This window comes from Dipteris shenzhenensis, chromosome 13 (assembly GCF_047967505.1).
Source record: "Dipteris shenzhenensis isolate YYH24624 ecotype China chromosome 13, Dip_SZ_1.0, whole genome shotgun sequence".
NCBI lineage: Eukaryota > Viridiplantae > Streptophyta > Polypodiopsida > Gleicheniales > Dipteridaceae > Dipteris > Dipteris shenzhenensis.
Genome location: NC_141608.1, coordinates 50,939,087 through 50,959,307, shown reverse-complemented (window position 1 = coordinate 50,959,307; position 20,221 = coordinate 50,939,087). Strand labels below are relative to the sequence as shown.

Genomic DNA, 20,221 nt, shown 5'->3' with positions numbered 1-20,221 from the left:
TCCTTTGGTCCCCACTGAAACGGTACAGCTTTCTTTTGTAAAGCATGCAAGGGAGAAGCAATTTCTGCAAAGTACTTTATAAACCTCCGATAGTATGAACACAACCCAAGAAAGCTTCTGACTTCATGCAGATTTTTGAAAATTGGCCAACTCCTTATGGCCTCAACTTTTGCAGGATCCATCTTGACTCCATCCTTTGACACTATATGACCGAGAAAATGAATCTCATGCATAAAGAACTCACTTTTCTTGGTGTTTATTAATAGCTTGTGTCTTTTCAACTCTTGAAACACAATAGTGAGGTGTTTCCTGTGCTCCTACTCATTTTTAGAGAACACAATGATGTCATCGAAGAAAGTGCCCACAAACTTTCTGTGTGCTCTAAAAATTCTGTCCATCATTCTATTGAAAGTGGCAGGTGCATTAGTCAAACCAAAAGGCATCACAAGGAACTCATATAAGCCAAATGAAGTGCGAAAGGCAGTCTTGTAGACATCTTCAGGCCGTATCCTTATCTGATGGTATCCACTTTTAAGGTCAATACGACTGAACATTGAGGAACCTTCCAACCGATCCAATATATCATCAATGCGTGGATTTGGAAAACGGCTCTTAATTGTGACTTTATTCAAAGCCCTATAATCAATACACATTCTCCAACTGCTATCCTTCTTTTGCACAAGCAACACAGGGGAACAGTAAGGAGAATTACTTGGCTGTATTAATTCCTTTTCCAAGAGTTCCTTCACTTATGACATTAAGGAATGTGAGGGCTTTGTACCTGTCCTATACTCCATTATATGTATCAAACTTGACATGAGAACCACCATCCTTAAATTCTTTATATACATTTGATATTCGCTGTCCCAAAGATGGCTGTATATTTGCAGCATTCCCTTCACTAGGGAGAGCCATGCTTGGCTGAACATTAGGCATGGGAGCATATACTGTGGCTTGCATGCCTGGCTGCATTCCCACATTGTCATACATGGCTTGTTTTCTATGCCCAATTGGCGTTGAAATCAACATAGCATCAAAGATAGAATCTGTACCAAAATATTCAGGTTGCTGCCTCAAATATGGCTGAGGTGGTTGAGCCACATTTATGGACTGCACATTATTATTTTGAGGAGTAGAAGTACCCAAACCAAGGCCTTGTGCTGGCTGCTCATACTGTTGCACTGGCTGTACTTTTTGTACCTCTTTCTCAAGTGCTCTTTTGGGCAATTCCTCTCTCTTGGAAGTCACTTTCTGAGTCATTTTTGATGGCTGTCCCTCATGGAAAACTGATGCATGAGTGTGCGGTCCGCCATGAGAAGCTGATGCATGTGTGTACTCACTCTTTCCGTGCTTGTGCTTTCTTGATTTTTTCTTCTTCTTGGCATTTGTTTGCACAATCTGAGCCAAATTTTGAGCCAGCTGAGTCAAAGCAGTCACTGCACTTGCAAGCTGTGCATTCAACATAGTAGCATCATCTGACTCACTGCTAGAACTAGTATCACCGTTGAGCTCAGTTGTAGCTTCATGTGTGGCCTGCTCAAAAGGCATTTGTTGTGCTCCCTGCAGCTGTACACTAGCTGGATCATTAAGGCTTTCCTGCCTTCTCCTTTGAGAAGTTGTGGAGCTCTCTTGCTCATGGGTACTCACCATGTTTATGGTTGTAATATTCAGCTGTCAGAAAGTGCAGCAAAGATATCCTTCCACCAAACTACCGAGGCCCACCTCTTGAGAAAGAGTGTGTGTATCCCGGCAATGGAACCAATGAAACCGGCCTCTAATCACTCAGAGGGCAGTGGAACTAAACCTTTAATCACTTCAGCACTTATTTACAGCTCACAAAGCATATATCACAACCATTAACCATTGCATGATCACCATTTGGCATTTACCCATTTGTTCACAAACAAAACCACTGAAAAAGGGATGGAGGCTAGAATGCCCCTACTCAACAAACATAGACAAGTGCACCCGATTGGCCCCAAACATTGTGGCGCCCCTTTCGGTATTTCTTTATATTTCACAGTGAAATGATTACAAGTTGCATCTGGGAGACCTTCCCTACAACTGAGCACGCAGCCCCAATTCACTAAGCCTTCGCAAGGCTTTCAAGCATAGAACACCATCACATAAGTGCACTTAACCCATAGGCTCAACCCAAAGGCATTCTCTTTTCCGAGTGCAATTTCATTGGCTGTCCAGATGCAATCACACTACACCCCAGCTGCACTCTCTTTGAGTGGTTTCCAGATGACATTCACAAAGCTTTTCAAAGCTCCAAAATAAAATCAGCAAAGTACCCAACCAAAGAATGACTCATGTAGCACTGCCTGAGCACCTATGAGCCAAGAAAGAGGCGGCACACGAGGCCAACCAATAGCTTATGGCAAAAAGAAATTGCAGTAGCAAAATCATAACTCACCAAGCCCTGAAGACTCGAACCAAGTCCTCAATCGCCAAGAGAACATAGTAGCCAATGCCCAATTGCATTCTCAGCCAAAGAGGAGTGCAAAGCAAAAGGATACAGAGGGAGAAGCAATTGCAACCCCTATTGTTAAAGGAAGGACGGGTGTTGGTGTAGCTTCAAGCAGCTCTACTCTGCGAGGCAGATTGAGAATGAAAGTGATGAGAAGGAGGAGGATGGCACTGATGCAGATGATGATGAGGGAATGATGGTGCAGCTTGAGGCTTGAGCCTCATCAGTTGTGAATCGTGATGCATTTCAATTTTAAGCTTTGTTTCCGGGCTGTGGCAGCCTTTTCTTATATGATGTTTTGGTGTAGTACCTATTTCCAAGTTTCTACTACCTACTACCTTTGAATCTTAATAATGATGTTTTGATGTAGCATTGATCTATCATTGACACCATGTATCAGAATCCAGATTCCAGATTCTAGATGCCTCTGGTCTTTGGAGGTTGGACTCTTTCATGAATCATGACTTTAACATTAATACAAGTTTGAAGTTTCAAGTTGAAAGCTTTGTAGCTCTATGTCAATGTAATGTGCACAATGCATATTTTTTTAAATTTTTTTGGGTAAAAATAGGTCATGTATGTTTCAGCCCAAGGGGCTGAATACTCCAATCATACTTCCAGACTCATATGAATTATACGTATGGTAACGTATGGAAAAAACTATGGTCGAAAATCAGTAAGGTGATGTGATAGAATAGCCCTGGAGCACTTTCCCAGCCTTTGACTTCCCTCTCCCTCTTCTTTTGTGATCCGGAAACAAGCCTCGAAGCAAATTTAAACCTTTTGCCTTATCCCACAAGCCAACTTGCCAAACATGGCTCCTGGAGCTATTTTTAGCAATAGGGATTTTTACCCCTCTCTAATCTTCAGTCCCTTGCCTTCGCCCATGGAATTAATTGCACTGAAGTGTCTTTGAACTGTTTTAATTAGTTGGAGGCTAGGGTAGTCAAAGTAAATTCCCGAAGCTTAGAAATTCACGTCCCCGTGACATGTGCTCTCCAAAGCCACACAACCTTAGACTAGGTTATTCTCCAAAGCCACACGATCTAGATTGAGGTTAGTAGCCTTCACAATTCCAAGCTGGTTGATACCCTGATTTTACAAGGCATTCCGAATTGTATTTCGCAACACGCCTAACCAAAAGTATCAAATGTAGATATCAACTTCAACTCCTTAAAAGCATGGATCTGTAGATAAAAATTCAAAGGGAAACAAATAACAAGCACAAACCTGAAAAACAGGCACACCGTCAAAGACTCTCTCTTTGTTTCCTGACTTTGATTTTGCCTGCAGTCCACAAAGCAAGGTCAACCTTGGATACAAATAAGAGGTTCCAGCAACTTTACGAAACCTTTTAAAATTTATGAAAACAAAATAGCTTCAAACAGTCAGCAAACAGATTTACTTACAGAAAATATAAGCTTTACCTGCAATAAACCTTCTTCTAGAAAAAATAGATAGGTTAAAATCGATCCCCTTTGAGGAGATTAGCTTTGAATTGGTGTGCTCATGATTACAATCACTCGATTCCAACATAAAAAGCATTTGCATTGTTGGAAACTTTAACAGAAAACACATCCCCCAATGTAAAATCTGAATAATAAGCAAGAGGGAAAAGTGTAAGGATGAAAAGAGACACATGACAACAAGGAAACAGAGTCTGTCCCTGGTATCTGTGCCATGTCAATCAGTAAACAAAATTACTGTCAAGAAAACACCACCACATATTTTCATCAAGCAAGATTAGAAAATTTGGAGCTGTCCTCCCTTAAGCAAGCTCGCTTTCTATTGGTTACCTGCTATCTATCAAAATCCAACCCGCATTTGCATAGTTGGGAAAATCTGACAATAGACAATATCGCACCCCATGAATAAAGAGGACAAGGAACTTAGGAAAAACGCATGACCGAAAAGAAACCTTAATAGCGAGGTGTCAGCATAACGTCTACTACCTTAGCCCATGTACCAGAGATGCCCTAGGCAGTAAGCTGGGTTTCTTTGGAACCGGCTGGTTTTTCTTCTTTCAGCCTGTAGGATTGCCAAGTCATTGTCAAATACTTGGCCTTCCAAGGTTGCATTATCAGCTTCTGTTTCCATATCCCAATCTATGTCGGCACCGTAGCCTTCTATTATGGACTCTTCCGAGTCACTGTCCCATTCGACGCCTGCCAAACGACCACTCCATAGAGTGGTGCTTCTAATGTGACGGACCACGCTTGAAGCACAACCTGCAACACACACTATCACAACGGACTGATAACCTGACTAACATAGGCATCTATCTGGGCATCCAATTTGCTAGCAGTGAGGGGGCATTTTGATGTCACAATCCAAGTACATTGGACAGACTTTGCAGCATTTTCGGTTTGAGGATTGCAAGCCAGTATCCACACATTAGAGCCTCCTTCCTGCATTCAGAAATATCATGCCCAAGTTTCCTGCAATAGTTACATCTCTTCTTCTTTTTATTATCCCCTGAAGAAGAGGCACCATGTGAATGATCAGCATGGGAATGAGGGGGTTTACTAGCTGAAACCTTGCCTTTGTCTTTGTTTTTGTGCTAGGCAGCAAAGACTTGGTCACTAGCCATAGAAGCATTGCGATTCGCACGACTTTGCTCCTCCTGAAGAAGAAGAGCAACCAACTGGTCAAATGAGAAATGATTGGCATTGCCACCTGCAACCAACCTCACTGTAGTAGCAAAGCCTTGATAAGAATCAGGCAACCCATCAAGGGTTTTAGAAACAAGCTGAGAATCAGGCATAATCTCATCACTGTTGGCCAATTGCTCTTTCAAATCCTTCACATAAGTGAGATAGGCATCTATGTTACCACCCTCTTCAAGCTTCAAATCTTTCAACTGCTTGCGGAGATAGGCAACCCTTGGGCCTCCCCTCATTCGGCACCTAATACAAAGATGCAAGCTGATCCCATGCTTGCTTAGCTATCTTGCAAAACCGGATGTGAGGGATAATAACCCGTTTCACTAAAAGAGTAATCAAGGCATGTGCTTTGGCATCATGACCATCCCACAAAATCTGCTCCTGTGTAGGAGGCAAAGTACCTGTAACAGTAGCTGCAGGTGTTCTAGAAGTAGCATTAGAACCATCACCTGAAGTAAGACCAGAGGCAGTAGGTGCAACACCAGAAGCAGCATTGCATGTAGGACTGGCCTCATAACCTGAAACAATGTGCCATAAATTCTTGGCAACCAAAACATGTCCCATCATGTATGACCACATGGGATAATTGGTGCCATCAAGCTTGTCATCAGCCCCAAGCATACCAAAAAGGTCATCTTTGTTGCTAGCCATTGATGCAAATAGAGAAGCAGTACCAGAAAGGAGAAAGGCAAAGGAGAGAAGCAACTCTCAACTACAAGAACTAATGACTGCACAAGCCTCAAGGCTTTCACTGCAAGAGTACAATAACCAGTCCCAAAAGGTGAAATATGTGACCTTCAATGCACCAGAGTGCAACAACAAAGCCCAGACACCAAGGCAGGCAAAGATAGTTGTCCCAAAATGCTATAGCCAGCTCCGAACTGTTCCAGAAGCTGGCACACTTCCCGAGGCAGCACCAAACTGCTCCGAACTGAAGAAATATGCAGAAATACAGCTTCAAAAGACTGACACATAGTTCGAGGCAGACCATACTGCCTTCACAACTTGCTGCAAGTGTTGGAAAGGTCACCTTCCCATCTGTAAGCCCCATATGAGGAGAGCATGCGGGAGGGAGACCTAGGGCAGTGCACAACAGGAAATGAGAGAAAGGGGCTGCCACATAGACAGCATCATGGCTGGCATGTGGGCAGCACATCTAGGACTGTTAAGGGCAGGACACAGGGCAAGGAAAGTACGGAGCAGAAGCAAGACAGTCTGGGACAGATTGCGGAGGATCTAGGACATGGAGGTGCACTGTTTGCAGAGGCGCAGACATGGCAGGGAGTGCAGGCTCAGATCTGCAGCAAGGAATGTGACTGGCAGTGGGGAGGTGGCAGGCCTTTTATAGGCTGCATATTTGCCTTGAATGGAGGGCCAAAAGCCCTGGAAGTTTGGGCCATAAAAGGCCTGAATTGTGAGCCCTTTAAGGGCGGTTTTTCCCAAGCAGTCTGGTCGGTTTTCATACAGACTGGGTCGGTTTTTTGTACAGAGTGGGTCGGTTTTTTTGGCCAGGCCCTTGAGGGCTATATAAGGGGGCCATTCAGGTCTCATTTGCACATCATCTGGAGCAGCAATTCCATCAGCAGAAAGAGCAGCAGCAGGGCTATCTTTGGGCCTACAGTCAGGAGGAGAAAGAAGTACTTTGTGCTGCAGACTTAGCTAACAGGAAGCTGCCCACCTAGACTGGTTTCCAGACAGCAAGGTGGAGAAGATCATTCTAGACGGAAAGTCTACTCACGCTCAAGGTGGAGCACGCGGACTCTAGTCTACAGATAGCCAGCAGATAGGAGGAGGACTTTTGTGGTAAGATCAGAGGACCACACCATTGGTGGGACTCTGGATCTGTCTCTTTTGTATTGTGTCCATAGTTGTGGACGTATTTGGTGGTTTCTCTATCTGATTGGTTCATTGTCTATTGATGAGTCTGCACACCTATTGTATGCACATAAGTAAAGAAGTCTGTGATTCCACACCCACACCGCACACTGTGTGAGCTCCTGGGCATTACTATAAGTCTTCCGCTACGTGTACCCTCTCTTGGGTATTTTCTAACATGGTATCAGAGCCCAAGTAGGAGGCTTACTGGTGTGGGAGCCTGAAGGCAGGGACCTTGCTGAAGGACGACCCTGATTCAGAAGCTCTAGGGAATCGACTTCCACGACTGGAGGATTGTGCCCTTGCGAGAAGGAGGGTGACTCAGGTTCAGTCAGGTGCGTTCAAAGTTCTGGGTTACTGCATTTGAGTTTGGTTGATTTTGCTGTGTGGTATATACAGCAGAGATGTCGACAGCCTCTTCAGCCCCTGCTATCCCTTCCTCCTCCTCCAGTTTTCTCTCTTTCACTATCCCTAACTTTGGAGAGTCCGGGAACCTGGACGGGACTAATTACCCGATCTGGAAAGTGAAGATCCGGAGTCATTTAGTGGCTCGGAAGTTGTGGAAGCTAACCACGGGAGAGGAGTCGAAGCTGGCAGACATGGTGGACAGTAAAGGGAAGGTACTCATGGCAGTAGACAGAGAAGAGCTTGAAGCTTGGGAAGAAAGAGATGCCCATGCCCTGGCAATAATCATAGGGACTACGGCGGACTCTGTTCTTCCGCATATCCAGCTGGCCGAGACGTCAGTACGAGACAGGATCTGTACGAGACAGATAATACCTCCCGGATCGTACTTCTTCAGCATCAACTCTACAATCTTGATATGGAAGAAGGCGATACAGTGCATGATCATCTGACGAAGGTCAAGGTGGTACGGGATCAGTTAGCAGCGATTGGTCAGAAGACAGACTCATGCCATCTGGCCTTGATGGTACTGAGGAGATTGCCTCGGAGTTTCAAGAGCTTTGTTACAGCTGTGACAGCAGGACAGAGGACCAAACCTCTGACATTTGAGGAGTTGTGTCCCTTACTGCTACAGAAGGAAGCTCGGGAGAAGCTCTACAACGGGGACAAAGACGACAAGGCAATGCTGGTGAAGGATTCCGCAGGTAAGGGAAAGGGCAAGCCTAACAGTGGCAAGTCCAATAAAGATGACTCTGATGACGAGGGGACTTCGAAGAGGAAGCACAAGAAGAAGTGTTTCTATTGTGATACGCCCGGACATTTTGCAAAGGACTGCAAAAAGAAAAAGGCGAATCTGAAAAACAAACAGGAGTCAGACCCAGATTCAGAGGGAAAGGCCAAAGCTAATGTGGTAATCGAAGAGTTGTTCCTGGTGACATCACCGAGTGTTACCGAGGTCAGGTATGTTGATCCCGAAATCACAGTAAGGATGTCTGACATAGAGAGTTGGGTCGACGAGGAGTCAGATACCTTTGTGAAGGTGAAGGACAGTATGGAGCGCTTGGTACCTTCCAGGTGTGTAGCTGTTGACACTGACACAAGGGTGGATTCCATGGAAAGCCCTGGGGTCTCATGGTCAGATGGATGCTGGACTTCAGAAGGGGACAGTACAGGATTACACAGGATCTTGGCAGGTGCCTCATTGAGGTACAGGGTTTGCTTTCAAAGCGAACATTCAGGCAGTACAACAGTCTGGTATGTATTTGATATTCTGCATTTGAGCCTTTATAGCATGCTGTGGAGAGATTCTGCTCTTCATTTGTCTCAGGTGATAAGAGATTGGAAGGAATTGGCCTTCTTCGAAGGCAGAAGGGGAAGTTTTAGTGCTTCTTCAAATCTCGGACGCAGATTGCTAGAAGGTGGTGGACAAAGAGTACTGAAGCCAGAAGAGTACCTGCTTGAGAACTCAGCGAGAGTTCATGGTCCACGTTATCTGGAAATATTCATTGGTTGCAGACCTTGCCAAAGGAAGGACGGGTTGAAACAGACCCTCAGAGCATGGTGCCTGGAAGACTCTAGGTTGTTCACTCATTATGAGGGGGACGACTGGAAGATCGTGACGGCTGGATTGCTCGAGTTCAGAGGCGAGATGTGACTGAAGGAGGTGGTACCAGGAGGTGCTACCAGAGACGGACCTGTGTACCAGGATGGTGTGTGGAAGCGGAACCGGACCTGGTGGAGCAGGAGCCACTGGATGAAAAGCCAGGAAAAGATTTCAACACCGAAAGGTTCTAGAGGACTACGACCAGGGAGTTACTGGAGCATCTTCATCGACGTGTTGGCATTGGGCTGAGATGTGTCGGTGAGAGGGGGTGTTGGAAAGGTCACCTCCCCATCTGTAAGCCCCCATATGAGGAGAGCATGGGGGAGGGAGACCTAGGGCAGTGCACAACAGGAAATGAGAGAAAGGGGCTGCCACATAGACAGCATCATGGCTGGCATGTGGGCAGCACATCTAGGACTGTTAAGGGCAGGACACAGGGCCAGGAAAGTACGGAGCAAAAGCAAGACAGTCTGGGACAGATTGCGGAGGATCTAGGACATGGAGGCGCACTGTTTGCAGAGGCGCAGACATGGCAGGGAGTGCAGGCTCAGATCTGCAGCAAGGAATGTGACTGGCAGTGGGGAGGTGGCAGGCCTTTTATAGGCTGCATATTTGCCTTGAATGGAGGGCCAAAAGCCCTGGAAGTTTGGGCCATAAAAGGCCTGAATTGTGAGCCCTTTAAGGGCGGTTTTTCCCAAGCAGTCTGGTCGGTTTTCATACAGACTGGGTCGGTTTTTTGTACAGACTGGGTCGGTTTTTTAGGCCAGGCCCTTGAGGGCTATATAAGGGGGCCATTCAGGTCTCATTTGCACATCATCTGGAGCAGCAATTCCATCAGCAGAAAGAGCAGCAGCAGGGCTATCTTTGGGCCTACAGTCAGGAGGACAAGAAGTACTTTGTGCTGCAGACTTAGCTAACAGGAAGCTGCCCACCTAGACTGGTTTGGAGAAGATCATTCTAGACGGAAAGTCTACTCACGCTCGAGGTGGAGCACGCGGACTCTAGTCTACAGATAGCCAGCAGATAGGAGGAGGACTTTTGTGGTAAGATCAGAGGACCACACCATTGGTGGGACTCTGGATCTGTCTCTTTTGTATTGTGTCCATAGTTGTGGACGGAAATATATTATTTGGTGGTTTCTCTATCTGATTGGTTCATTGTCTATTGATGAGTCTATAAGTCTTCCGCTACGTGTACCCTCTCTTGGGTATTTTCTAACAGCAAGGCCCGTACACAGGCCGTACAGCATTCAATGCACCTGTCCCAAGTCCGTAATGCAATCAAAGAGCTGTGAGCAATTCCGTACAGCAAGTAAATGAGTGTTTCTGCAGTCCGGACTGCAATAAATGCTGCTGACACAGTCCGTACAGCAAGTACAGGTTTTGTGTGGCTCACACGTGCCCCGAAATGCACCCGGGTCCGAAATCACTGTGCACTGCTCCATACAGGTTTAAGTAGGCAGTAAATGTGCCATACAGCTGTACGGCTCACATGTGTAGAGAAGACTGTGTTAAATGCACTGTACAGGGTCGTTGCAGCCTGGAGCAGCTTGAAGAAGCTGAGGAAATTGCCGAAAACAGCAGCAAATGCTCCGAGGCACAACCTTCCCGCGACAAAAAGGTCACGAGTGTGGTCGGACCTCGAAATGTGTGCAGACCAGCAGAGAAAAGAGCAAGAAAAGGCCGCCAAACAGCCATCAATGAGCAAGGAAGAGCTCAGAGTGGCTGGAAATGGCTGAGGGGCAGATCCCTGACCTGCTCTAATGCCACTGTTGGACAAAGGGAGCCCAGAATGAGTGATGATAGAAGAGCAAAAGACGAGATGCTGAACTGAAAATGCTGCAACAACAAGTGGAGGCTCAAGAGAGAGCCAAAATGACAAAACCCTAGGGCTAGCCCTAACTGGACTAAGAGTCCTAACTGACCTAGGCGGTACATGCACTAACTGTACCAATCAATCTTGTTTCATTCTGATTTGATGGTAGCCTGACCTCAAATCAATCTTAGTGAAAAACTGAGCACCCTTGAGTTCATCCAACAGGTCATCCAAAACCGTTCTTGATATTGGCCTTATTCAAGTCTCTGTAGTCAATGCACATGCGGTATGAACCGTCTTTCTTCTTAACCAGGAGTACTTGGGATGCAAAAGGAGAAGTGCTATGAGACAGAAAAATCTTCTGAAGCAATTCTCGCACGTGTTGCCACTTCTTCCGTTCTACCTGAGAGGGACGGTACCGGGCCTCATTAAATAGCTTGCTGCCCGGCTGCATGATCAACATCTCTCCTTGGGGGCAACTATGAATGCATATCAGCAAACACATTTACAAATTCTAAGAGCAATTTCTGCATATCACAATCCTCAACACGGGGAATGTTACACTCCTGAGATACTAACACATTCAGCGCATAGATGGCACACTCCTTGTTGAACTCTCTAGCAAGTTGCCTTACTGAAATGACCTGCAATTTAGGGGTTGTAATGCCATGCAATGTTACAGATCTACCCCTATGGACAAAGCTGAGTGACAAAGCATTTAAGTCCATGCTGATTTTTCCCAATGATTTCAACCAATCACAGCCTACGACAGCATCTATGATTCTATCGGGCCCATATCCAATGCCAAGAGATCACCTGCAATTCATAATCATCAGAGAACTTGATGCTTGCATCCTGGCAAACATATCTGCTGATCATATGCTGTCCCTTTGCCACCTCTACTCTTCTATTTCAGTAGCAATCAGTCCCACCTTCAGTAAGGTTTTGCAATCAATATAACGGTGAGTGCTACACTGTCCACCAACACGTGAACAGTCATGCCATTATTTATCCCTTTCAATTTGATAGTTTCAGCACTTTTGGCACCCATCAAAGCATGAAGGGAGATGGCATAGAGTATTGGCTGGGCATCCCAATGAATTTCCTCTTTGTCCACAAGACCATTACCCCTAGCATCCTCACGTGCATTAAAAGGCATAGCCACCTGGTGCTCCACAAGAAAAGATATAGGCCTACGACCTCGCATGTCATGAGTGAGCTGAATGTCAATTCATTGCATACCATGAATATCATTACCAGTACCACCACCTACACCAAAAGGAAGATCAATTCCCTTCGTGGCTCTAGTGTCAAGAACCTCATCCGCATCATGTGTTCTTGCCGTCTCATCATGAGAAGCATCCAAGGAATCTATGGCATGAACCAGATCATGCTAAGCTTGGCTGAACCACTGTTCCGCATCTTACACACATCCCGATGCTCAGGGGTCCATTTCTCCCCACACTTAAAGCACAAGTTTGCTTTCTTCTACTGTCCATTATGGCCTTGGTACACTACTGCATTGCTGATTTTTCATTTCCAGCAATAGGGTTTGCTCCTGGCTTGGCATATGATGGCCTATATGGCTTAGCATAGGGCATCTTACTCCCTGAAACAGTAGGAAACCGTGGAAGGGTGCTGCTGCAGATTTCCTATCATTCCAATGGCCCAACTTAGGCTTCTTCTCAGCCTCATAAGCAGTACCATGCATGCTGCCTGTTACATTCTTATACTTGCTGGAATATTTTGGCTCAAATACTTTTGCAACCTGCATATGCATACCTGCAAAGATGATGCGCTCCTCATCAGTCTTGGGGTAGAAGCGGAAATAGTCTTCCACCTTCACGAGCCACTCCTCCAACTCATTGGGAGTGTGAGTGTCCCCTTTAAACTTATAGATTGAGAGCTTATCCTTCACGTCCTTGGTTGCATTGTTCTTGTTGTACCCACCAGAATATCGAGCATCCTCACGCTTAAGGCTCACATATAGAGAAAAGGACATCTCATTACGTACATCCTCAGGCAAAGCTCAGTAAGAGCGTAAGGCATCTGAAAGCATATTATCGGCGGCCAATTGCTACCCATTTCCAGCATTTTGCTGCATTGTAACCCCAACCGCCTAATCCACCGGCTGCATTTGGCTAAAAGAGTTCACTGTCGGAGCCATAGAAGCATGCAACCCTGGCTGAGTCTGCCTCCCAAAGGCATCCCTCTGAAAAGATGGCGCAGTAAAAGCCTGAGAAGAGGATTGACCTTGCTCCCAGCTGCCCTACAACCCAAAACCAGATCCAGACATACTCACTGGTACAATACTTAACAAATGCATACCGTAGGTCGGCCAAGTATAGATGGCTCAGCCTGCGTATGGCATCCATCAAGGAAGTGCTCTGCAACACAGACAAGACATCACCCAAATCAATATAATCCCCATGCTGGGGCACATGCAAACGTCTAGAAAATGGATGCTCATAGGCACTGAGTGCATCAACCGTAAACCCTCTACGTGGGCTCTCATCATGGCTATTTGACTGATCCCCATTCTGGGGTGTGGGCTGCATACCCTTATCCTGCATAGCAAGGGCAAATGTGATCTGCTGAACAATTTGTTGTCCCATCTGGCTATCCTGCATAGCCATGGCCATGGTAAGCTGCTGGCTAAACTGTTGTCCAATCTGGCAAAAAGCACCCTAGAGCATAGAAACAAGCGCATCCAAAAACTCTGCTTGCGCTGCCTGCGCTTCTCGAGATGTAGGAGAGAGGGAGAGAGGCTGAGTAGTAGCGATCTCTGTACCACCAATGGATGCACCCGCTGTGGAAGGCAATTGCTCATGCTGAGCAGCCTCATCACTGTCATGAGGTGACTCACAAGGGGCACGCTTGGGTGCCATGTTGAACTGTCGTAAGAAAGCGGAATCTCGGATGCTTCCTAAGAATTACTAAAAATGCTGATGGAGAAGCTCAGGAGGAAGGTCATCGAAGAGGCTTCGAAACGGGGCTCGAATGAGCCCAAATGTGGCTATGGAAGACCCTCAAAAGAGGCTGTGAAAAGCTGCCTTTCTTCCCCCTTTTCGTACAAATTTAGATTTTTTGTTATTTTGAAGTCCAAAAGTCTACACACAAAATAAAAGAGAAAACGAAAGAGAAGAAAACAAAAGGTAACAAAAACTTTTTGAAAACAAAAGGAAGACATACTTAGCAAGCAAAGCAACACTTATGTCGTCATCAGTGCCCAAGCATAAGCAACTATACTAGGTTTCTAAAGACCCACGGAGTCTCTTGGGCAACCCACCTAACCCATGTTACACTAACCTAACAATTAATTAATGCAAGAGGCTAAGGTTTAGCTACAGGGACACGACAGTGACGGATGGCGACACAACGAACGACGATGACGACGGCGACGCAATGGATTCCGTGGCGAAACTCAGAGAGGCGTCCATGGTGGAGTATCACGACTACGCCTTGCTCTTGTTTGGCAAAACGATTCAACGTTTATTGGTCTCGAGCCTAGGTGTCGATGCTTGCAGGTCGTGTTGACCTCGTCGGGCGGACATCATCGCGTACCCTCACCTTGGTGGAATTTGAGTCGCATAGCCTCACATAGCAAGATTCTGGTGGATACCGGTGGATTCTGAGTGGCTACTGGTCAGAAGGGCCGGGGCTGACGATTCAGCGTCTTGTACTTACTCGTCACAACAAGGCCGGGATTGTAATCAGACAGGAGGTTATTCGCGACTGTCAGAACACTCTGAGATAGCAAATCAGGTGTCAAGACAGTCTACAATGGCCTGGCTATCCATCACGTTGGACGTGGGACTTGGGTAATGCTTTGCGATAAATGCTTTGCGATAGGCAACGGTTGGAGCATCCAAGTGCTGAGGACTTTTGGATTGTTTGTTAATGTAGCACGTTTTGTAATTTGAAATGCACGCCTTCAGCAGCTAGACTTTGGCGTTCCAGCTCTACCCGCTATCTACTTTTGGTCTGCTCCAAATCTACCACTATGCCTGGCATTGGCGCTGCAAGTGTGCTGCTTTAATACAAAGTGAAGGATGAAAGGGGGAAGCAATGGTGCTAGGGTCGAAGCTCTGATACCAATGTAGCGACAGAGGTAGGGCAGATTGGAGGAAGGGGATAGAATTGGCAGAAGGGGGAGAGAGAAAGCGGGAGAAGGAGTGAGACGCGAGGAAAGGGGTAGAGGGAGAAGAAGGGAGGGAGAAGGATGAGGGGAAGAGAGAGAGAGAGTGTGTGTAGGCAGCACGTAGGAAGGAGGAGGGAGTACATAGGATTAGATGTCACATCCAAAAAAGTGTACAATGAGTGGTGGATGGAGACTTACTCATATAATCCCTCCACATTCCCCTCCTAAAAGGCCTCTTGAGGGCCTAAGATAGTCCTTTTTCCCCCTTCATTACATGCACTACTGGAACATTTTCTCTCTTCTTACTTGCTATTGCTTGCATCATAGTTGCAGCACTACTAGCGCTTGTTCTTTGCTGTTGTTTGACTCTGCTGCTACATAGCCGCTTTGGATGCTCTTTAATGCTTTATTGCTTGCACATTGCTTATTTGCTTGTGTAGCTTTGCTGCTAGTATTCCTTCATGCTTCTGCTAATGGTGCTTCTCTTGGGTGGCCCTTAGTCGAATCCTTTTCTGGCACTACTAACAGACTTGTCATGTCAGGCGAAGACTATTACCGCACAAAACATTCCGATGACACACAAATGACTGATGCAATGCTCTTCTAAATTATTTTGTCGAGCATTCAAACTTCACACAGATCAAGCTGCAAATTGCCACATTTAGGCTCTCTTTGAGCGTTTGCCAAGCAGGATCAGACTTCTGCCTGTGCACATGCCATACACAATCCAATCTGCCAATTCTAGGACTCTGAAGGTTTGCTCTGCCACTCTGGGACTCTCAAGATTGTTGTTTAGATGAGGCATTCCGATGACACACAAATGACTGACGCAATGCTCTTCTGAATCAATTTGTCAAGCATTCAAACTTCACACAGATCAAGCTGCAAATTGCCACATTTAGGCTCTCTTTGAAAATTTGCCAAGCTGGCTCAGACTTCCGCTTGTGCACGATGCCATACACAATCCAATCTGCCAATTCTAGGACTCTGAAGGTACGGTCTACCACTCTGGGGCTCTCAAGATTGTTGTTTAGATGGAGGCATGCTCTAAGTGATGTCTTCTTGAACTAAAAAACTATAGAGCAATTTCAACAGTATCATGGCAGCGTTTCTATTCCAACTGCGTGATGGAATGGCAGCAACCAATCCTCTGAATTCTCCTATAATAGGCAGCAATGCTCTTGTTGACAGCAATAAACACCAATGCCTCTGCTATTTCGGTTGACCAGCTTGACAATCCTTGAGCTCTTGATCGTTGGCAGCAATCCCATGCTGCATCCCTCATCCAGCGATGGGGGAGAAATTATTCTTCGCAGAAACAACAGGGAAATGCCCGAAGGTTGCTCAGATGTTCATCGCCTGAAGCATTATCTCTTCAGATAGAAGATGGATAGTAAAGCTCAAGGTCTAATAGAGTAGCCTCCTTCGCTTCAACGTGACGCTGAGCATGAGCTGGCCTCTCAAAAGCCATTCTAAGTAAAACTTTTTGCAAATAAAAACAAAATTATTGGAACATTTGTCCATCTAAGATGACAAATTTCCTATGGAGTTTTCGAAGAACAGTTTCATCTTTTTTAGAAAGATAATTACTTTGCTTTAAGCAATTAATTGAAGAGACTTCTTCTAGTTTCAAAGCAACTTTCTTCAAAATCTTCCCTTTCCATTCCGATAAAATATTTTTAACTCCTAAACTTTCTTCTATTGAAAAGAGAAACTTTGAAATTCCATTATCAAAGCTTTTAAAAGGCAAGACCCTTTTGAAGACAATTAAAATTTCATGCCCTTCATGAAAATGTCTCTTAAGTTACTAGAAAGCAAAATTGAAGTATCAGCTATGACTACATGTCCTAAATCAGCATCGACAAAGATTTGGAATCTTTTAACAAGGTTCTCTACGGAAGGATGATTTTATTTGCTCTCGAAGCCTTTTCTATACCTTTGTAAGACGAATTTACATTTTCTGTTCTTAAAGTCAAAAAAAATTTTGCTTGCTCTGAAAGCCTTTTAAATTTTTTTCTTGCTCTGAAAGCCTTTTACCTATCTCTCCATAGTTGAAAGCCTTTTGTCCTAAAGGATTTACATACTTCCAAGCTACTATTGGATGCTTCCAAATTCTTTTCACATAATGAGAGAGAGAATCCATTACTTCAGGAGACTTCAAAATTGAGGTCAAGCTTGTCAAGAGAAGGAGAAATCAAGAGTTAATTATTAGATAGAGTTCTTTGCTTTGAAAGAAGCTTTATAGAAGTTTTCCAAGGTGTATAGAAGTTCAAAAAGAACTTCAACATATATTTTTCAAAAACTTTCATTGAAAAAAGACCCTAAGACATTAGTCTATCTAGGTAAAGAAGCAAAAAAACTCTTGGGACTGAGAAAGCTAAAGGATAATAAGTACTAACTTATAAAGCCTTAAAGTTAGACCATTTAATGTTACCTTCTCCAAAGTCATGAAGATTGTTCATGTTTGGGCTGGCTAAAAAGTTAAACTTTCACTATATATGTTTCTTCTAACTTTTTTGTTTTGATTTACCGAGCTAGACCCAAATAAATCACCTACCAAGAGAAATGACCATCACTGGCATTTCCGATGCTCTTTGGTGATGTCAGGCGATCCAACATTGGGGAACTTGCTTGCAATCTCCCTTCCCATCCCAAGGCAGTTTCTCCCTTGCTATATCCCTTAACTCTAGCAAGGTCAAGGCTAGTATTTAGGGGGGAGCTTGCTCATCCCAAGTACCTCCTCCCTTACTACTACAAGGGTATGTCATAGGAGCCCGATGACACCCCAAGGGATGGCCATGTTGGTTTCCACAACGCAATTTCATCATAACGTGTAAAGCTAAGCCGATATACCCCCCAAACAGGCGGCTCCAGTTAGAGGTAGCATAAAGCATATAGCTTCAAATTTAAGGGAAGCATAAAGCATATAGCTTCAAACATCTACTTACACTGCCTATGCATACTAGTTGATCTTGTATCTACGTTTGGTAAATAAGGGAAGGCCCTAAGCTCCACTAACCTTGTAACCAAATGTGACTGTGTTCTACTTGCTCTTTTATGTCCCACACTTCCTTAATTCTATTGACTAACTACTGTGACATCATCTGCCGAAGCACACATGAACATCCACTAAGCAATTCTTTGCTCTAAGATCCTATTAAGGAGGCTCAACAATGAGGAAGGCTAGGAAGAAGGCTAATCAAGCACTCTCAGTCGATTGGCTGGGCCTAACGAATTGTAAGAGATCAGATTGCAGCTCATCGAAACTGGACCCAAAGGTAACAAAAGCACACATATTCAGGTTGAATTTGAGTCTTTTGACATGATGAGAAAGAAAGACAAGCATATAACATTTCGCTGATATTTTGATAATTCCCCGCAGAGATCTACCTCGACAGCATTTTTTACTTGGCTTGGATCAGGAAGAAACCTGAAGGCTATGCCCTCTGCAGTAAGCTTATAGACCTGCAGAAAACCATAAAATCAGGGCGGGGGCGAGGAGATTAGGTTGCCGTATCGTCTTGATTATGTGGTCAAAGCGAATACACCCTTTAAAAATCTTATTTCCAAAAGGAAAACAAAATCTCTATTATCAATAAAACCATGCAGACCTTGTCGAGAGAAACGGCAACGACCTTAGCTCCTCGTCCCAAAACTGGTTCCCGTTCTCTCACCTGTCCCACTATGGACCAAAACGTTCACTATACACCAAGCGTCACTCAAAATTGTCAAAAGATGCACTTAATAGAAGTTCACATGACCGCTTACCTGTGCAAGCAGAAACTCGGCATCTTGCTGCCTGAAACAAAGCAGGCTCAAGGATTTGGAGCCATTGGAGTCAGAGACCAAAACAAACTCGTTCCCAGGACTGCTGACAGTGTACACAGGGACCCCTTCCAGGGTCTTCGCGACCTGTTCTTGGCTCAGAGCGATGTCAAACAAATGCTCGGGCTGGCTGCCAGAGAGACTGGCAAAGCAAGAGCCAAATCTTTTGCAAGGTCTTGCCGCATTTCTTTGAGAAAGGTGATGTTGAGAAACATTATGGCAATGTTGTTGGATTCGATTTCCGAGCAGAAAGACAGGTTGGAAGAAAGATGTGAGCTCAGACGGGATGTGATCTGCAAGGCCAGAGAGGTGCTGCTGCAGATTAGGGAGGAGGAGGGCCAGCTTCGGGGGTTGAAAGGGCAAGCGGCAATAGCCAATGCCCGTCCGCTGCTGCGCCATTTCTAACCTCCACCGGAAATTCGTAACCTAGTCCTTTGTATCCGTGTCCTATACTATAGTGGTTGTGGTAATGTGCTGGACCTAAGCAGCATGCCCGCCCGCAATCGTAGATTAGCTTAAATTACGTTTGCGAGGCATTTTCGGAACAAAAAAACATCGAGCTTCTAAGCTCATTTATTGACATTTTTGGTTTCCAAAGCTAAAAATATAATTCCAAAATTTTTAAAATGTCCCAATTTATCCACATTATAGCCGCCCACGTGTCAGCTGCATTTGTTCGTGACACTTGGCATCCTTCTTTCTTATTGAGCGTTCACCTTGTCAGAGGAGTCAGTGGTTCTTTCCTCCGTCTTTCGCTCTGCCTCTCTTTGAGCCCCTTATTGCACGATCAGTGTGTGTTGATTGATTGACCACATGTTTAGAAACCCTCCTTGATTGCGATCGTCTGGGCAACATGCAGCCAACTGTTTCTTTGTCTTTAACAGAAGCATAATATAGGGCATTCACAACAGTGCATGTCTATATGGCTAAAAAGACTATTGTCAGAAATAGATTACTTTGATGAATCAAAGCCAACAACAATATACTGTGACAATCAATCGGCTCAAGCATTAGCCACCATGAATCCAGTATATCACTCTAGGACAAAGCACATTGATGTCAGAGAGCACTTCATCAAAGAAAGAGTGTTATTTGTTGGTGACAGCACATTGTAACATTGTGACAACAAAAAGAATGTTGCAGACATCTTTAACAAACCACTTGGGAAAGTGCTTTTCGAGAAGCACTGACAAGCTCTTGGTTTGACGTAGAGGAAGGACATTCCTACTAAAGGGGTTTGATGGAATGTAATGTTCAATCCTTCTTTGATTCCCCCTAATCATCATCTTAAGGAAAGGCCTAATTCCCGATGTTGATCGTGAGGGAAAGTGTTGAGGGTTCATCTCAGCATCATGTTCGATAATGTGCATAGCACTAACCAAAAGATTGCTAAAAAGGAAAGGGTTGGAACCCTAACCCCA

At 44.9% G+C, this 20,221-nt stretch overlaps 1 protein-coding gene across 1 annotated transcript in view; it reads right to left on the bottom strand.

Annotated features, from left to right (window-relative positions):
• The window catches only part of LOC147895544 (protein TIC 22, chloroplastic-like), a 39,912-nt gene extending 20,267 nt beyond the window's left edge, over positions 1–19,645 (bottom strand). The window contains exons 1-4 of the mRNA XM_087383947.1: positions 18,744–19,645; positions 18,587–18,649; positions 18,366–18,440; positions 3,704–3,760 (exon numbers count right to left, since the gene is read on the bottom strand). Coding sequence (XP_087240073.1) covers positions 3,704–3,760; positions 18,366–18,440; positions 18,587–18,649; positions 18,744–19,199 — 651 coding nt within the window. The 5' untranslated portion in view covers positions 19,200–19,645. The remainder of the gene's footprint in view (positions 1–3,703; positions 3,761–18,365; positions 18,441–18,586; positions 18,650–18,743) is intronic.
• Between the last annotated feature and the right edge of the window lie 576 nt (positions 19,646–20,221).